This window comes from Aulostomus chinensis, chromosome 19, assembly GCF_037954235.1.
Source record: "Aulostomus chinensis isolate RoL2024-O1b breed Wild chromosome 19, RoL_Achi_v1.0, whole genome shotgun sequence".
Taxonomy (NCBI): domain Eukaryota; kingdom Metazoa; phylum Chordata; class Actinopteri; order Syngnathiformes; family Aulostomidae; genus Aulostomus; species Aulostomus chinensis.
The window spans coordinates 23,987,000-24,005,258 of NC_141338.1; the positions used below are offsets into that span (position 1 = coordinate 23,987,000).

Consider the following 18,259-nt stretch of genomic DNA (forward strand, 5'->3'; position numbering starts at 1 on the left):
GGAGCAATTATTGGAACATGGAAGACATACAAGACCACTGATAATCTCCCTTGATCTGGGGCTCCACGCAAGACCTCTGGGGTCAAAATGATCACACGAACAGCGGGCAAAAAATTCCAGGACCACACTGGGGGACCTAGTGATTGACCTGCAAAGAGCTGGGACCAAAGTAACAAAGGCTGCCGTCCGTGACCCACAACGCCGCCAGGGACTCAAATCCTGCAGTGCCAGAAGTGTTCCCCTGCTTAAGCCAGTACATGTCCAGGACTGTCTGACATTCGCTAGAGAGCATTTGGATGATCCAGAAGAGGATTGGGAGACTGTCATATGGTCAGATGAAACCAAAATAGAACTTTTTGGTAAAAACTCAACTTGTTGTGTTTGGAGGAGAGAGAATACTGAGTTTCATCCAAAGAATGCCATATCTACTGTGAAGCATGGGGGTGGAAATATCATGCTTTGGGGCTGTTCGGCAAAGGGACCAGGACAACTGATCCTTGTAAAGGAAAGAATGAATGGTGCCATATTTCGTGAGATTTGGAGTGAAAATTTCCTTCCATCAGCAAGGGCAGTGAAGATGTAACGTGGCTGGGTCTTTCAGCATGACACTGATCCCAAACACACTGCCCTGGCAATGAAGGATTGGCTTCGTAAGAAGCATTTCAAGTTCCTGGAGTGGCCTAGCCAGTCTCTAGATCTCAACCCCATAGAAAATCTTTGGAGGGAGTTGAAAGTCCGTGCTGCCCAGCGACAGCCCCAAAACATCACTGCTGTAGAGGAGAGCTGCATGGAGGAATGGGCCAAAATACCAGCAATAGTGTATGAAAACCTTGTGAAGACTTACAGAAAACGGTTGACCTCTGTCATGCCAACAAAAGGTATATAAAAAAGTACTGAGATGAACTTTTTTTAGTGACAAATGGCTTATTTTCCACCATGATTTGCAAATTCTTTAAAAATCAGTGATTTTCTGGGTTCTGTCTCTCATAGTTGAAGTGTACCTATGATGAAAATTACAGGCCTCATCATTTTAGTGGGAGAACCTGAACAATTGGTGGCTGACTAAATACTTTTTTTGTCCCACTGTACAAAGCTGGAACCTCTTAGAAGTTGTGGTTGCTGTCCAGTATAAGAGCGCATGGTGCATCTTCTGATAGTAGAAATGGAAAATACTTTGTGGCTTCCCCTTCTTCTCTGTACAGAGCTGAGCAGGTTGCAGTAAAGTTTTGTCATACATGCAGTGCAGTTTTTCTCAGTTGCTTGAACACTTTTCTGTGCTTTGACATGTTTCCAACAGAGCATTTTCCCAACAAAATTTGTAATTTTTTTTTTTGGATGCACACTGGCCAAAGTGGCAACTTGTGTTGGGAAAAAGCTTTAACACAACAGCAAACATTTCTCTCACCTAACACAACTTGAACTGTCTTTTTTTTTTTTTTAAGCTGGACACTAGAAACTTTAAAATAATCTGACATAACAAATAGACAACAGTTGGATGTGGGAAGTAAATGGGGCGAAATACATTCCATAATGTGAAATAAAACTTTTGCTGGAGTAATTTTCAGGCACCCAGTGGAAATCATCCTTGAGCACTCCTTTTTCCTGGAAAAGCCGAATTTTGCTGCAGCAGCTTGATCTGGAATCTTTCACCATCTGGGTATGTGAGACCTGGAGCTCCTGCAGAAGTGCACGATACACCTGCAGACCTGACCTTGTACCTCTGTGTGCAGCTATTCTGCATTTGCTTTTACAGTGATGGATACTCTCATTCAAGCTTACTGGTCTTGGTTTCAGTTAGGTGGACGGGAGCAAATGGCCTCGACTGTGTCTCGTCTGATGGGGAAAAAAAGAACACCCCATTTGTTGGATGGACAGTAAAAGGAGAAGAATACTCCGTTTGTGGTTATGAAGCGTTGCTGCACTGTAATGTACTTGTGCCATGAGATACTCTATTGGTCATATTTGCTTCATATTTACAATTATTATGGTGAACTACCCGCAAGTGTTTGGGATGAATGGGAAAATAAAAAATGTTCACATGTGAACGTAATCTACCGATTAATTCCCTCATTTACAAAGTTTTGAAATGAAAAATTTAAAATGCGAATCACGGACAAACACGTTAAGGAGGCGACTCAAAACCATTTCTGTTGTCCGAGTATCCTTAAACGTAGCACGGGATTTGACAGGATTGTCAAACATGGTGGCTGTCGACCGTCCGGGGAAACACTAACTGCGGAGTTGTTATTGTCAGCAGTAAAGAAACAGCCTGTGTCGGCCAGGATTCGCTTGAAGCCACCAGGCTGTCCTGGTGTTTTATTCCAGCTGCCCGGTGAATCGAAGAGCAGCGGATGAAAGGAATGAAGTGAGCCAGAGACGTCGGACCGAGGGCGGGCTGTTCCTGTAGGATTCCTCATCCCTCGAATAATATGCTCGGGAACAGGTAGGACATGGTCTCCAATGATGGGTCAAATGTGTGATCACTTGGGGGAAAATAAAACATTGAAAAACAACGGACAGGCTCGCCATTGGTTTGACAAAAGCCAGTTAAACTCATGCCCTGCTTCTGAAAGGATCTCATTCCCACATGAGCCTGGAGCGATTATGCTTCTTTTATTCGCTGTTCCAGGGCAACTGGCCACCTTTGTATCAGCTTGATTCACCAGTGAACCACAACAGATCACCTGATTCGTCACTTCCTGATCCACCTCGAGACGATCAATTACCGGCCACGTAATGATAAATAGAAAAATAAATAAAATTACTGGAAGCGTTATCCTGGTTACACAGCCTGTTAGGTGAGCCGGGAATTTAAGAAATAAAAAGCGAGCAAGTCCTGGTGGATACGAACCTCCGAGAAGAATTGAGATCACGTCGAACGAATCGTCGGTCACCTGTTCCTCTGACGTCACGCCCGGCATCGGTTTCACGGTCTTCGTCACAGAAATACATCAATGTTTGTTGGAGGCACAATTTAAACCAAAGAAATGGTCGTGACAATTTACCAGGACACATTTGGACAAAGTCATGGAGCTGGTTTGTTAAACTCGAGAGAGGCTCTCCAGGAACCTGAGCGCGAGGAAGCACGCAGCTCTCCTCCATACCTGAGTAGAAATACCAAGAGAAGGTAGATGCAATTCTCCATTCTAAATTCTTCTTGAGTAAATGTGATGAAATATTTGTTCTTTATTTTACTGAAGTATCAAAGGTAAAAGTACACGTTGTACATGACATCTGTGTATTTCCCGTGTTGTAAGCCTTTAGTTCTCGTTGCCACCGAGCTCTAAAGGTTAGCTGAGCTCTTGTGAACATGTCGAGGGTCCTTGGGAAAGTGAAGGGGTGAGCTCAGCTCCTTTCATGTCAGAAACAGATTGATTTGACCTTCTTTTGGCGTGTATGTCACTGTCCTGTATGGGGCAGCTGCTTCTTTGTCAGCACTCATAACTACAGAATGGGGGAAAGTTTAGTGGGGAGATCAAGTGCTGTCGCCCCTGACACCCACTGTACTAAGTCACTTCATTCTGAATGCAAGGGTGCCATAACTTCAAAGTGGTTTTCAGCTGGAAATCTGTGCATCAGTGTGACTGTTTTGTGTTGTGCTGGCCTCGCTGCAGGTGAACTCATCCTGTCTGTGAACCCTCCGCTCCCTCATTCCTACCCTGTGCTCACCACCTGCTGAAGATGTCATCACCACCAGCAAAGCCCTCTGTAGTCTCCCCCTACCCAGGGTCTGGGCACTCGCCAGCACTGGACTCTCTGTCAGTGTCCTCCCTTCTCTCTGAGGAGTTGGATGAGGAGGGTGTTGAAGAAGGAGGAAGGAATGAGCAAGAGTTGGGTGACCTAGAGGTGAATCCATATGATGGGTTGCCCTTTTCGTCACGCTACTACACCTTGCTGGAAGAGAGGCGGCAGCTTCCGATAAAGAGGCTCAGGGAGAATCTACTGGAGCGCCTGGAAAACCACAATATGGTGCTGCTCAGTGCACCCAGTGGAGCTGGAAAAAGCACACAGGTAACCAGAGGCCAAATCACTAAAGACCTGCATGTTTTTGTGTTCATGTACAGTGCTGTTCAGGTTGAGTTGGAAACAAATCTTTGACATTTTTAAACTGACAAGTGTGGGAATTGTCACAGCTGCATGGTGCAGGTGCAGCGGGGGAAAGGAAAGAAGCTTCTGTATCAAAGCCTCTCAGACCCGAGCTTGAGAGCAAACTCTCAATCTGCTGCTGCTTTGATTGTTTTGGACATAAACCTCACCCGTCTGTGCTTCTTCCCCTTCCTGTTATTAGGATAGGATGTACCATGTGGGCGGGGCTATTCTTGATTACATGACATTAAGCCTGTGCCATCCTCACAGGAGATAGATTTCAGTTCTCCACATGGGACGTCTTCAAGAAGCATGTGTCCCACTCTGACTTTCACTCCTGTCCCTTATATTATGTTACCTACTCCTCTTGTTGACCAGTGTCTTTCTTCCTTTGCCGCCTCTTCTCCCTCCAGGTGCCTCAGTGGTGTGTGGAGTATGCTTTGTCTGAACTGTCTCAGGGCCGGGTGTGTTGTTCCCAGCCCTATTCAGTAGCAGCAGTGAGTCTCGCCCTTCGTGTGGCTGACGAGATGGACCTCAGCCTGGGTCTGGAGGTGGGCTACAGGGTGTCTCATGACAACAGCTGCACACCTGACACCATTCTCAGGTGAGGACCCATGGTAATGGTGACATGGTCATGACACCCACTAATTCCTGAAGTATCGGATGATACTCATTTTCAGGTGAATTATTTCAGCTACTAATAACAACATGGATGACCCTTGATGACTACCAGCTTTGTGACCGCGGAGGACAGTGGACAACCCTGTGTCTGTTTACTCTGATCATCTAGCAGCAATGTCCAGTTTTAGACACAGATATCTGAACAACAATCTGAAAACTGTAAAGAAGACCTAGAGATCCACGTTTTTGAAGTTCTGATGTGATTCCGATTCTTTTCAGTTTCAGTCTGATTCCGATACACTTGTGCTATTCCTATTCAAGAGCATATTTTATTTTCTATTCTTATTTTCATTGTTGTTGGCTTTATGTTTATGGTTACATCATGAGGTTGGAGTAACCCCCACAGCGTTGCATCTCAAAAGAGCAAAAAAATATGCTAACATGCACAAAATTGAAATGCATTCCAAAGTGTTGTATTTATACAGCAGGCTGATCACTGCTATGTCTCAGGTTGTTGAAGAGGTGGTCCAGATCAGAGTGCAAGTTACAAAATAGAATCTTTATTGGTATGTGGATGGTACGATTCCATCCAATCTGGCAAGCAGTCTGTGAACACCTCCAGTCTCTGCACCTGATTACTCACTGATCTGATATCCATGTCTGTGACCCAGACACACGTCAGTGTTTTTTTTTCTCCTGGAAATCTCGACACAGTTCCAAGTTTGAGTCTTACCAAATCTTGATTTGGAATACTTAAAATTCTAAGAATCCTGCATCTGTCTTCATCATTGTTTTCCTATTACTCTCCCAAGATTTGTCTGTGACACTCTCCTACTAGAGGAAATGATGTCAGACCCCCTGCTTCATCAGTACGATATTGTGGTCGTGGATGAGATCCAGGAGCGCACCGTGGCCACTGATGTACTGCTGGGCCTGCTGTGTGATGTCTGTCGCCAGAGGCCAGGCAACTTTCGCGTGGTTCTCCTCACTCACCCGACTCTGGCTCCTCGCCTCACCTCCTTCTTGGGTCCCTCTGTCCCTCACCTCTCTATGGACAGCCTGTTCACTGACCCCTCCACCAGAAGTCAGGAGGAGGATGGGGTGGAGGAGGAGGACAGAAATGCCGTGAAGATGCCAAGGGTGGAGATGCTGTACCGAGAGCTTTCACCTGGGAAGGACCCTGTGGCTGCTGCCTGTCACATGGTACTGGATCTACATCGAAGGGGAGAGGAAGGAGATGTGATGGTGTTTCTGGCCAGTACAAAGGTATTCATCACAATGCTCACAATGAAGTATCATAGAAATGTATCATTTCACACATGAAGCACAGACTCGGAGCTTCTTGTGTCTGATTGATGCAGGAAGCATGAGGTAGGAGAACAGGATAGTTGAATTTTTAGTCGATTGTATTCATATCAGATGACAGCAGTAATAGTAAACATTTTCTTTAGTTTATCATTAAATATTCAGTTATTTGCATTGAGCAGAAAATGACCCAGGTTTTGTATTTACAAACGTCTTTGATAAAACGACACTACAAAAATGAATTAAAAATCCACTGTTGACTGTGACTCTGTCATTGCAACAGCTTCTAATCCATGTCCAACACACACACATTCACCTAATTCTTGCGTTCTACTCCTTGCACCTCTCCAGCTCCACCCTTGTCCAAAAATTGCTACCTCTGATTGCAAAAACCCAACGGTTGCGGTTAAAATGCTAAACTGGAGGCGTCAAAGCAAAGAGTCCACGAGCCAATGAACACAGTTACGTCCTTTTTTTAATGAACTGTCCCTTCGTAGATGATCATTTGGGTCTGGCTGATGCAGTTCTGAACTTGTGATCTGTACATGTCTGAACATGGATTTACTCTTCCAATTTAAAAAAAAAAAAATGATGCAATGCACACTCTTGTCTGTTGTGTATTTATAACAAAGGAAAAGAATTCCAATGCATATTCTGCAGGTGTGTTGTAGTTTCATCCCTTTTTTCTTTATAGAGGTGTGAAACCACCCCTTAATCTGAGAGGTCTTTGCACTGAAAATGTCTGATGTCCTACACCAGGGGTGTCAAACTGATCCAGTAAAGGGCCGTGTGGCTGCAGGTTTTCATTCCAACCAAGCAAAAGCAACACCTGATCCAACCAATGAGCTGTGTGGACACAGCTTGGTTGATTTAAGTAGATTCAGGTGTTGCTTTTGTTCAGTTGGAATGAAAACCTGCAGCCACACGGCCCTTTACTGGATCAGTTTGACACCTGTGTCCTACACACACACACACACACACACACACACACACACACACACCACATCCTTGAAAGTAGGCTAGGTCATATAACCGAGAGACAAAGGGCAACTGAGACTATATACAACATGCCAACAATCAAAATGTCATGGGCTCTGTCCCAGCACGTCAAATGGTCTTAATCTTTACGTACTGACCTACAGTACATCCAAGTTTCTCATGCATGGTAAACTCCCTTCATGTCAACATCACCCCAGTGCTGCTCCTTCCTGACTCACTGTTAGTCCTGGCTTCTATTAACAGGAGGGCTTAGTGTTTGTGTCTGTGTCAGTTTAGGCTGAATTTGTAAACCCTGTCCAGTGAAACTGAACTAGTTAATCCTCAGTAAACCTCACACAGAGACTATATACTGTGCGGGGAGGGTTTCAGATTAGATGTTAGAGAGAGTGGATTAAACCTTGAGTGTACTCTCTCTCCATTCCCTGTTTCTTTAGGAAATAGAAGAGTGTGTGGCCTTGCTTGAAACAGAGTGCGTTGCTCTGAGTCCTCAGCTGGGTCCTCTCAGGATCCTCCCCCTCCATTCTGCACTGGGTGGGCTGGTCCAGCGGGTGTATGAGTCAAACCCTGAAGCTTCCACTCTGAGGGACAACGACAGCTCAGACGGCTTGGAAGCTTCAGTGCTGGGAGCTGGAGGTCTGTGGGTCATGAGGAAAGTTATCCTCACTGATACCCTTGCAGAGGCTTCCTTCTCCCTACCTGCCATTCGCTATGTCATCGACACAGGCCTTCAGCTCAAAAGTGTGAGTCTGTCTTGATTATTTACAATATTTTTGGATTACATTACAAATTACTCAACCAAGCTCATCTCTGTGCAGTATCTGTGTGTCCATAGATCGTTACTGGATTATATTTTGTCTTTTCTTTTGGGGTAGAATGTCCAGTCCTTGCAGTAATAACGGATCTCAAGAGGTTAACTCAATCTTTTATTCATATTTTTTTTCACATTTCTTTATCTTCTTTCTCAGGCATAATCTTTGATAATTTACCAAAATCCCTTCCCTGACTGCAAAATAAAAGGAGCAATGCGTTAGTATAAAGGTCGTTACACACCGCGGGCATGATGAATACACAACAGCAAAATGCAAAAAACGGACCCATGAATTTGTATCTAATCTAGTCACACCAACAAGGACGCAAATTTACGCTATTGTGGCACTTGATGAAAGATTTGTATTGTTCGCAAAAACGTATTTTCTGGGGAAAATATTTAATTTTTGCCTTTCATTGAAGTGCACAAGACGTGCAGCTGTGGACTGTGGATTTGCATCAGCTGATGGCTCTCACCTCTAGCTGTTGTGTGAGATCATGGACAGCCAACCAGATAAACGGGGGTCTACAGACATGCACCAAGTTCACTCAATACCCCCTGATCTTTAGTCCCCCTCTCTCCAAATTTTAGGTTGTAAAGAAATGGAGAATAAATTATGAGTGAAAATAAGTTTAGTCTCTGAAGTTCTCCCCTGCACCTCCAGTCTTCATGCACACATGACACTTCAGATTCCATGATGCCTGCACAACTCACAGGCTGGCATTGGCAGTCACTAGGGAATGGACCATGTGAACTACTACTGGTTTCCAACTAGGACACAGGACCTTGCTGGCATGTTCAGGTGTTTCATCAAGTTAAACACACAGAAAGCCCATGTGTAACGGCATGTGCTCCGGTGCAACAGTTCTTTAGGGCTCCAGATAATTATTATCCATATATGATCAATTAATATGTTGTTTTAGCACTCTGTCATGTCATGATAAAAATATGATAGTGTATAGGCTTCAGTTGAAGGCAAATGTGAGTGTGTTTGCAGCAGCAACGTGCTGCTTTTGTGTCTAAGGAGCCTCCTCCTTGTGTGCACCTCTGTTGACCCAGACCACCACGTGGCAGGCTGTCAACACGTCCACACTTGTTGTCATGACAGGACGGGATAAGTTGATGTGTTAGCTGGGCAAAGTGAGACAAATCAACCATGTTCTGGCAGAAGATGTGCTGTTTTTTTCTCTGCGTTATACTCATGTTCTATTCAAAAGAGCTGAATACAAAAATGGGCAGCATTGTGGAGCAGTGGTCCTCACTGTGGCCCCCCAGCAAGAAGGTTGTGGGTGGAGCCCCGGCTGCAGCACGGGGTCTTTCTGTGTGAGTCTCCATGTTCTCCCTGTTCCTGCTGGGTTCTCTCTGGTACTCCAGCTTCCTCCACAGTCCAAAGACATCAAGAGGGGACCAGGTTAATCCAGACTCTAAATTGACCGTAGGCGTGGCTGGGCACGCACAAAATGCAGCTGGTGTGTAAAGACCTCTATTCTGAACAATCTTAACCAGAAGTCAGCTGGTTCTGATTGTTGCTGGCATGTTTGTAGTCGCTAAGTGGCGATCATTTCCCTTCCGTGCTGTATATTTACAGTAGCTCCTCCCCTGTCTTTTGTTTTCACTAACGCTAAGTAAATTGGCGCAGCTGCACAACACTCACTTATAGGGCTGCACCAAGCAATCACTTGACATGATGATGACCCTAATAACTCATGTGATGGTCACCCTACATCCTTACTTTTTTGGACATTTTTGATTTGAAATTAATGGTTCTTTCTGCCTGATGTCTGTAGTCCAGGCTCTGGAAGGTGTTCACTGAGGTGTTCGTGCATGGCAACAGTTCTGCTGTGATAAGCCTTTTCTAGTTTGGGTTAGGGTCCACAGAGAACCACATTGTTTGGTCTCAGAAAGACTCACAGGTGAGGTTTTTTTAGCTGTAGCTTTTTCTCAAGTTGAATCTATATTTTTACACAGAGTCATTTTATTTTCTACGACTCACGCGTGTCTCAACAATGGGGATGCAGTCGGGAAGCCCCTGGCGTGTGGGTTTCGCTTCAGTCCGTCATCTCAGTGGTCTGGCTGTCATCTCCTTAGGTCTCAGTCCACCGGACCTCAAACTTAGCACAACAGTATCTTGAAAGCCAAGCATGACATCAGTTGTGTAATTGTTGTTGAGTTAATTGAGTTGCAGACATACAGAAAGACAGATTATTTTCTTTTATAGATGAGAAATGTATGCTTTACACACTCAATTTCTAGTTTAAATTCCATGCAGCTCCTGTTAAATGTGTGTCAGTTTACTGCCTTTAGATGATGAACCTGATCAAGCGCATCTGCAGATGTGCTGTTGGTCACTTGTGTAAATATGTGTTACTGAAGTAAGTCAGTCCCTCTGCTGTGTTCTCGGTTTATGCAGTCCTTTTTTATGGATGGAAATTATGCAAAGAACTTTTTACTTTGGAGTTTTTGTGCATTCAGATACATTAATTGAAACTTACTCTATCACACTGTAATTGGTCCAGTGATAAAATGGAAAAAAATCCACATGTTCAGGTTATCATGTACAAAATTTAAATTCCCTTTTATTTTCCTTATTTTATGCCACAGGTTTACAATCCTCAAATAAGAGCAAACTCGCAGGTCCTGGTGCCCATCAGCAAAGAACAGGCTGACATGCGAACTCAGAGAGTGAATAGCCAACTTCCAGGTAGGTCCAAGACTTCTGCTGCTGCTCAGGTCAGACTCGGTGCTGCCAGGGTCCATGCAGTAACTTCCTTGACCACTGGGATTCTTGTATTTTAGGATTTGAAACTGTCTTTTGGGGCTTTAACCCAGAAATAACCACGAGACCATGTTATTCCATATCTGTGTCATAAACTTTTACGTGTTTAATAATCAAGCCACGACATGAAATTACACTTAACTGTGATGTGCTTGTTGATCTTTTAGGTCTCTGTCTGCGTCTTTACCCCCAGTCTCTGTATGATGATGGGATGGTGGCAGCTCATTGTCCAGGAGTGGTGGAGAAAAATCTCAGCCACTTGGTGCTTTTACTCAAGAGGCTTGATATTGCTGACATGGGGCAGTGCAAGTTCTTAGACAGACCAGGTACCTTCCATAAAAAGACTATTTCAGAACCTATTCTGAAGCTGGGCCATGTACTTCAGTGCTCCACAACCTGTCAGTGTGTCACAGTTGTGGTTGGTGGTCATGTTTATTGTGTGAATTCCTGGATATCAAATGTTCATTTTCATTTTTATGTTTTGGCCCCAGAAATACTTGCAGTCACTGGACTTCCAAGTGTTTGTGAGTCGATGTGAATTCCACCAAACTGATAATATTCATGGCTCTCCAAAACAAACCTAAGGTGAATCAACAGTGGATACATTAGCTCACTTAGCAGTGAGCATCTTTTCTGCTGAGTCGTGCAGCCCTTAACACAGTGCAGTGACTCTTAAAGTTTGACACAATGAAATGATTATCTGAAATGTATTTGTTTTTCGTTTCATGTGGTCACGTTATTGTGACCAAAATGATCAAATGTATCAATATTATTGCTGTATTTTCAACATGCTGGCAAATTTTGGAGAAGCCCTGATACAAACTGAAATAATTCCACCAAATTGTGTTTCAAAACAAGGAGCAGCAGAGTGCAGTATTCTCTGCTCTGCCAGCCTCTCACACACTACAGCTGTTATTGCCTTTAAAAAACACCATTCACATGATTTATATTCTTTATTTCTTTCAAGAGTTTGGCCATAAGCCTAAGAGGTATCAAAGACAAAATAAAACAGTAGCACCTTTCTTATTTCATCATCAGAGTTAGTATCTGACCTCATACTTTAGTCTAATATAACGTTGGAATAATATCCTCGGTGACCACCGGCTCAACTTCCTCACATTCTTCCTTTCTTAGTTCATAGTTTATTGGGACAGCGTTCGTCTCTTTCCTTCATCCTGCCATGCTGTCAGCCATGTTAGGAGGATTTCACAAGGTTCTCAAACTCTACCCTCTCTTTGTTATTCCCAGCCCCCGAGGCTCTCATGCAGGCCTTGGAGGACCTTGACTACCTGGCAGCACTGGATGATGATGGTAACCTGTCGGAGGTGGGCATCATCATGTCGGAACTGCCACTGGAGCCATCACTGGCTAAAGCCCTGATTGCTGCCTGCGAGTACGACTGTGTTGATGAGCTGCTCACTATTGCTGCCATGCTCACAGGTAGAATAGAAAAAAATGCTAGTGATGCTGAATGGTTACTTTCAGAACAACAGATTTGTCTCTAGATGTAAAAGGAGAAATCAGAAAGAAGTTAGAAGCTAAGCTCCCTCCAATTATCTGAGCTGACGACCCTGTCTCTCAGTGTACCTGCACAGGGACAAGTGAGGGAGTCCAACTCACTCCCACTGTTGTGCTAAAAAAAGCTGTCCAAAAAGGGAACACTTGGATGTGGTTGAGGTGGGAATTCCTGATTTTTATGGTAAATGGTAAATAGAGTCTGTTTATGTTGCATCTGTCTGCTTTTTTTCTCATTTACCCAGTCTCTCACACACCACACACACACACACACACACACACACTCGCACACTCGCACACTGATGGTGGATGCTGCCTTTCAAGGTGCCAACCTAGGAAAAATGAGGGGTTCACGATCTTGCTGTGACACACTGAGGACATGGTCACCCGTGAAAGTGAGGGTTCATCACTCCAGCTATGGGCAGGAGGCGTTATCTTTTTTGGTTTTCCATCCATCATCGTTGGTTCCGTTCTCATGAATGGAATATATCAGGAATTTTGTTGAAACTTTGAAAAAGTGATTATGGAACTCAAAAAGTGAACTCCAGAACTGAACTCATGAACTTTAAAAATGTTGTCAGCTTAAGGTCAAGATTTCTGCCACACGGCCGAAGTCTCTCTCATTCTCGTGAATATTGATCATATCTCAAGAAAACCTGCTAATGTTTCCAATTTTATACAAATGCTCGCAGGGACTCGAGGAGGAAAAGTGCAATACTTCAGGAATGCCAGTCGGATAATTCTGCAAATTTGTCACAAACAAGGATTAAAAAAAGAAAAGGTTGTTAAATGCCATGGCTGATGTCATCACCGATGTCATCTCAAATTATAGACATATCTCAGTAACATCTGGAGGGTATTCCTTAAAATTTGCCACAAACATCCACATCCTCAAAAGATCTTGGAACACCCTGTTGTCACACTCACCCTGTCCTCCGTTGTGCTTGGGCATTGAAGCATGACTTCAGCAGGATGTAAAGATTTCGCTGTTTTGTTCTCTGAGAATCTCTGTAGAACATGTATGTTCCATTTGGTTGCTGCTAAGCATGGTCGTAGCCCACGAGCATAAACTTGACTTGCTTTAACTCACATCGACCCAAGATCCGTATGTGGCTCACGTAGCAATTTAATGATGTCCGGCCACTGTGACGTTTTTTGGGTCCCTGTATGAATGTAGAGGAAAGAAGCACTCACATAACTGCATAATTGCCCATTTACCTCACACTCCATCTTTCTTTTCCAGCTCCACCCTGCTTGACAGCAGAACCCAGTAGAGAGGAGGCTGCTGTCTCTGCCTGGCGGAGTCTGATGCACACCGAAGGAGACCACATCTCTCTCATAAACATTTACAGTGCCTTCACTGAACGTATGTTCGCTTCATATAGCATCCTTAGTTGCTGTGTTGCCACAGAGAATTTGGAACATTGTAAAATTGGAATATTTTTGAAATTGTAACAGAACAGATCAGTCTTCTTTTTTGTAATGTGTTCAAATACACCAATATTAGCATAAGCAAAACAAAAAGGCTATATTAGCATGTAGCTTCATGACGGTTGTGGGGACCCAGCATTAATGGCCGTTATTTTTAAAGTTTGAAAATAGAATGATAAAAGCATGAATTGAGGATGGTCTGTATGTGATGATTGCAGATAATCAGGATGAAGCATGGTGCACGGCAAACTTCCTCAACCATGCCGCCTTACGATTGGCTGTGGTGATCAGAGCGGAGCTACTCGAGGTCATGCAGCGAATAGAGCTTCCTGTGTCCCCGCCTGCTTTTGGATGCCAAGACAACTGCACAAATATCAAGCGTGCTCTCACCTCAGGCTTCTTCCTCAAAGTAAACACTGAATTGGATCTGTAACCCCCCTTGGATCAGTAAAAATATGTTCATTATTCAAAGAAAAAATTGTTTAATATCCTTTGAAATCCCTTACAAGCCAGTTTGCGTTGAAACATCTGAACAAATATCGCATGCAAATGTAAAAATTTCCCGGAAGTCTGACTGAACTTCCATCTCAAAGGTACGCAGGTGTTTTTTTTTTGGTGTTTTACCCAAAAGAGCCTCTGACTGTAGAGACGCTGTCTTCAGCTAGCTAGCAATGAGCATGTGATTAAATTCATGTGTAACAGTTCTTTCACATCTCCTTCAAAATGTTCTTCAATCAGAGTTTATCAGAAATGTGCATTTTTCCCTCAGGTGGCTCATGATGTGGATGGCTCAGGCAACTACCTGCTGCTAACTCATCGGCATGTGGCTCACCTGCATCCCCTCTCCTCCTACCTGTGTCGCCAGCCATGTCCTGTCCCCCCCAGCTGGGTGCTCTACCACGAGTTCACCATCTCTTGTGATAACTGTATCCGCATTGCTTCTGAAGTCCACCCCCAAATGTAAGTCAAAGTGTGGTTATGGAGATGTGTCTAATGTACCTGGTACTGATTTTAGTAATATTACACCCAAAGGTGTGCTTCGATGTCCAGCCTCAGCCCCGGTGCCTCAGTCGTGACCGTATCACTCAAGAGCTCAAGTGACGTTAAAGCTCACCTGCACCTGTAATGTTGCTATTGCACAACAACTACAAAAAATATTAAGATATATAACAAAAATGTTTTGTTTTTTTTATCAGGCAACATTTTTTGTGTCTAGTTTATCACTATGGAAAGTAAGTCTGACCCAGCCTAGTAGAGGATTTCAGTCTGGTTAACAAATAAAATCCCAATGAGTGATTAAAGAGAGATCTAATTGCTTAACAAATTCATTTGGTCAACCAGCTTCGGCTTCAGGCTATGCTTTTTGGTGTTTAACCTTCTAAACCATTTTCACTGTGGTCAAATACTTTCTGTCTGGCTTCAGGCTTCATTAAGAGTTTGGTGGGGCGGCTCAGCAGCGATCCAGCAGCCCCTTTTGGTTCCTCCCATTGTCATCCAACCATTCATTAAAACTGTGACCACCAAACAGATCAAAATGAACAGCACAAAGATCCATGTTCTGTGCAACCATTTCCTGCTTGCAACAGTGTTACCATGGAAATAGGGGAGTAATATTTGTAGTGATGCATGATGTCGTGCTGATTGAGCACACTCAAAGTGTCTTGACCAATCAAATTGCTCAATCAGAACTACTTCTTGTATGATACTAAATTTCCCACAGCACTTTTTTTATTTTAACTCACAGGAAGTTCTTGAGCAAACAGTAAATATTGTAAAGATCCATTTTAGTCATCTAGTTTTTTTTTAATTAATACCCAATCCAGCCAATCATTGGCTTTTGGGGCGAACGCTCCCCTGTTCCCCTTACATCCAGGACACCTGAGCTCTGTATGCAGGACTCACTCCTGAGTAGAGTGGGATGTTGATCTGAGTCCTCTAATGAGCCTCTCTACATTCATGTTTGCTGTTGTTCACAGCGATGATACCTTTCTCTCCCTGGGCTGCTTTTAGGAAGCTGAGACTTATGCTAGTTAGCTTAGCACAATGGGCTATTAAGCATACCTCTGTCAAAAGAGATCATACTCTGTCCCAAACATGAAATTCAAAGGTCTCATTTAATTATTGTGAGGTGTATTGAATACCTGTGTTTTACAAAGTGGTTCACAATTTCTTTAGGAATACTGCAGTATCTCAGGGCCTGCACGGACTAAAGAAAGAAGTTATTAGCAGAATTTCTTTGTTTTTATTTTGGTCTGTCTGTACTTCAGGCTGGTGGAGCTGGCACCTCAGTACTATTTGGGAAACCTGCCACCCAGTGATGGGAAGGAGCTGTTAATCAAGCTGAGGCAGAGTCTTGAACCCCACATGTACAAGGAAGATGTCGTCCCAAACTCACAAAGCTGGACTTATAGAGACGGAGACCCTGATGGGACAGGAGAGACTCACAATCAGTCCAGCACTGAGCTCTGTGTTGTCCAATGAGACGAGTCCAAAGAAGAGACGAAGCATCTCAAAGCAAAAAGCAGCTTTCATTTTGTTGCTTTGACCTTTGATGGTTTGGTTCCATCCGATCTCTGATTTTTTTATTTTTGCTTGCCGTTGATACTGGAAAACACTAATTTACGCTATTGTTAATATATCTTCTTAAACCTTTGATACAGTTGGTTCAAAATATTCAAATCTCTTCCTCATAATGTTATGTAATATTGTCTCCTTTTTAAAATAATTTCAAATATTTTCAAAGCTTTATTACATTATGTTTTAATTTATTTGATAAACGGGGTAATAATTGTTATAATCTTACAAAAGTAGTCATGCTTGGGTTTTCTATGCAAATTGTTGGAACAAAAAGTGAGTAAATTGATTAACAAAACAAATAGAGAAACGTAAAAGGGATCAAATATCATACTTGATATTCATACAATGAACTCAGACATTGTTATTGAATCTTTGAATTGACATCTGACTTGGTGTCAAATGTCCACAGACGTGGACTGATGAAGAAATGCACTTCTCAGGACGTGATGATGATGATGGTACACTGCAGCAGTGATCCGCACATTCTTTTTTACTCATTTTCATGTGGTTTGTATTGTTCTGGTGTCCTTTCCTGTTTTTCTCTGATGTTTCAGTAATTAAACATATTTGTGTGGATTCTTTATGTGCTATCTTTAAGTACAGTATGACCTCCAAGTGTAAGTATGGTTGGAGGTATGTCATCTGGTGGATTCTTACACTTCTCTGAATTGTTCTGACTCCAGCATCATAAACTGTTAAAGACGCACGTGTAGCATATTTCTGTTGTGTCTCGTATGTCAGCGTTGCAGAAGAGGACTTTGGATGATCATATGATTTTAACCAACCATGACAATTCCTGACATTATGACTCGAACACACACAAAAAATGGAATTTCATGTGGACTTTGCTTTTTTTTTAGGTTCTCTTCGTGCACTGATGCTAGAACATAAACCTGTTTACCCAGATTATCCTCATATCTTTGCTCAAACATCGTGTACGTTAAGGCAGAGGTGGACAAGTGCTCATATTCTTTACTCAAACAGAAGTGCAGATGCTAAGGTTAGACTGATGAACTGACTTAACTTGACCCCAATAAAAAGGAGCTGGTGATGGTGGAGCCCCTCTGGCAGTAGGCAGGGAAGGAACGTTGGCACTGGAGACATAAACCATTGGAGTTTTGGTGGCTTCGCTTGTTCTTGCCTTGTCACTTTTAGCAGAGAGGGCTGCGGTCCAGCCAGATCAGGCGTGGTTGACGCTCTGGCCCTGTGTGAACAGGGACACTGCAGCCCAGCCACAACAGGGACTGGGGATGGCCGGAAACAACTGACTGGACTGCTAGACTGCTTGTTGCTGGCAAGCTTTTCATATTCTGACATCCTCAGGTCTCTGACTTCAGATGAAAAGTATCAGGTGGAAGGAAAATCGCCATCAAGTTTCAGACCTCAGATGAAAAGGCCTCAGAAATATTGGCCCTGGAAAAGTGGCCTCAGAAAAAACAATCCATCTATTTAGTTATTGCTATTCAAAAGGTAATGCCATGCTTTCCTCTCAAACACATTTCAGAAACTAAATGTTGAGAATCTCCAATGACGACTTTCGAACTACATTTAATATACTTACACATAAACACATCATATATATTTTTAACTCTCGTGCCATAAACTGTTCCTATACTTCTGTATTTAACTTCCATTATGTTGTACTCTCAGGTGAACTGTCAAAAATGATCAGATGGCCTGGGATTCATGTGAGAAATAGGAATGACAGGAGGATGAGTGTCAGCAACCGTTCTCAGTGTGATGATTAGTTTGTTCCACATTTGGGACTGACAGCTTACATTTCCTTTTTGATGACCTCTTCATAAACTTAAGGTCTAGGAAAAAAGGAAGGAAGTAGGAAGTCTGTATGCAGATTGTCCTTTTTTGAATGGAATTCAGTGGGTTTGGTTTTACAGCTACGCCAAATTCATCCACTCTTTCCACTTTACTTTTGATTTTGTCTTTTGGCACTAAAGGCAACTTTTGCAGGAGCTACTGTCAGATCTGTCCGATGATGTTGTCCAGGTACACACCCCAACCCTGTGGACAGGTCTTTGTATTCTTTCAGGATATCAGTTTCCTCTTCATTGTCCACTGTGTAGAGTTTAGTTTCATTTGTGTACAGGAATCCCCTAACATGGGTGGGAAGTTGGCTTTTGGTA

At 43.2% G+C, this 18,259-nt stretch overlaps 1 protein-coding gene across 3 annotated transcripts; it reads left to right on the plus strand.

Moving 5' to 3' along the window:
- Window positions 1-2,138: 2,138 nt before the first annotated feature.
- dqx1 (DEAQ box RNA-dependent ATPase 1) lies at window positions 2,139-16,775 on the plus strand. 3 transcript variants are annotated; one of them, XM_086187437.1, is made up of 12 exons: window positions 2,139-2,443; window positions 3,615-4,011; window positions 4,500-4,690; window positions 5,520-5,973; window positions 7,446-7,751; window positions 10,421-10,520; window positions 10,763-10,921; window positions 11,844-12,035; window positions 13,354-13,476; window positions 13,760-13,950; window positions 14,311-14,501; window positions 15,809-16,775. In XM_086187437.1, the coding sequence occupies exons 2-12, from the start codon at window positions 3,682-3,684 to the stop codon at window positions 16,020-16,022; spliced, it is 2,451 nt and encodes an 816-aa protein (XP_086043563.1). In that variant the 5' UTR covers window positions 2,139-2,443; window positions 3,615-3,681; the 3' UTR covers window positions 16,023-16,775. The 3 variants fall into 3 exon arrangements, with proteins under 3 accessions (XP_086043563.1, XP_086043565.1, XP_086043564.1); XM_086187439.1 differs by having other exon boundaries at window positions 5,766-5,973; XM_086187438.1 differs by lacking the exon at window positions 2,139-2,443 and adding an exon at window positions 2,558-3,127.
- Window positions 16,776-18,259: the final 1,484 nt, after the last annotated feature.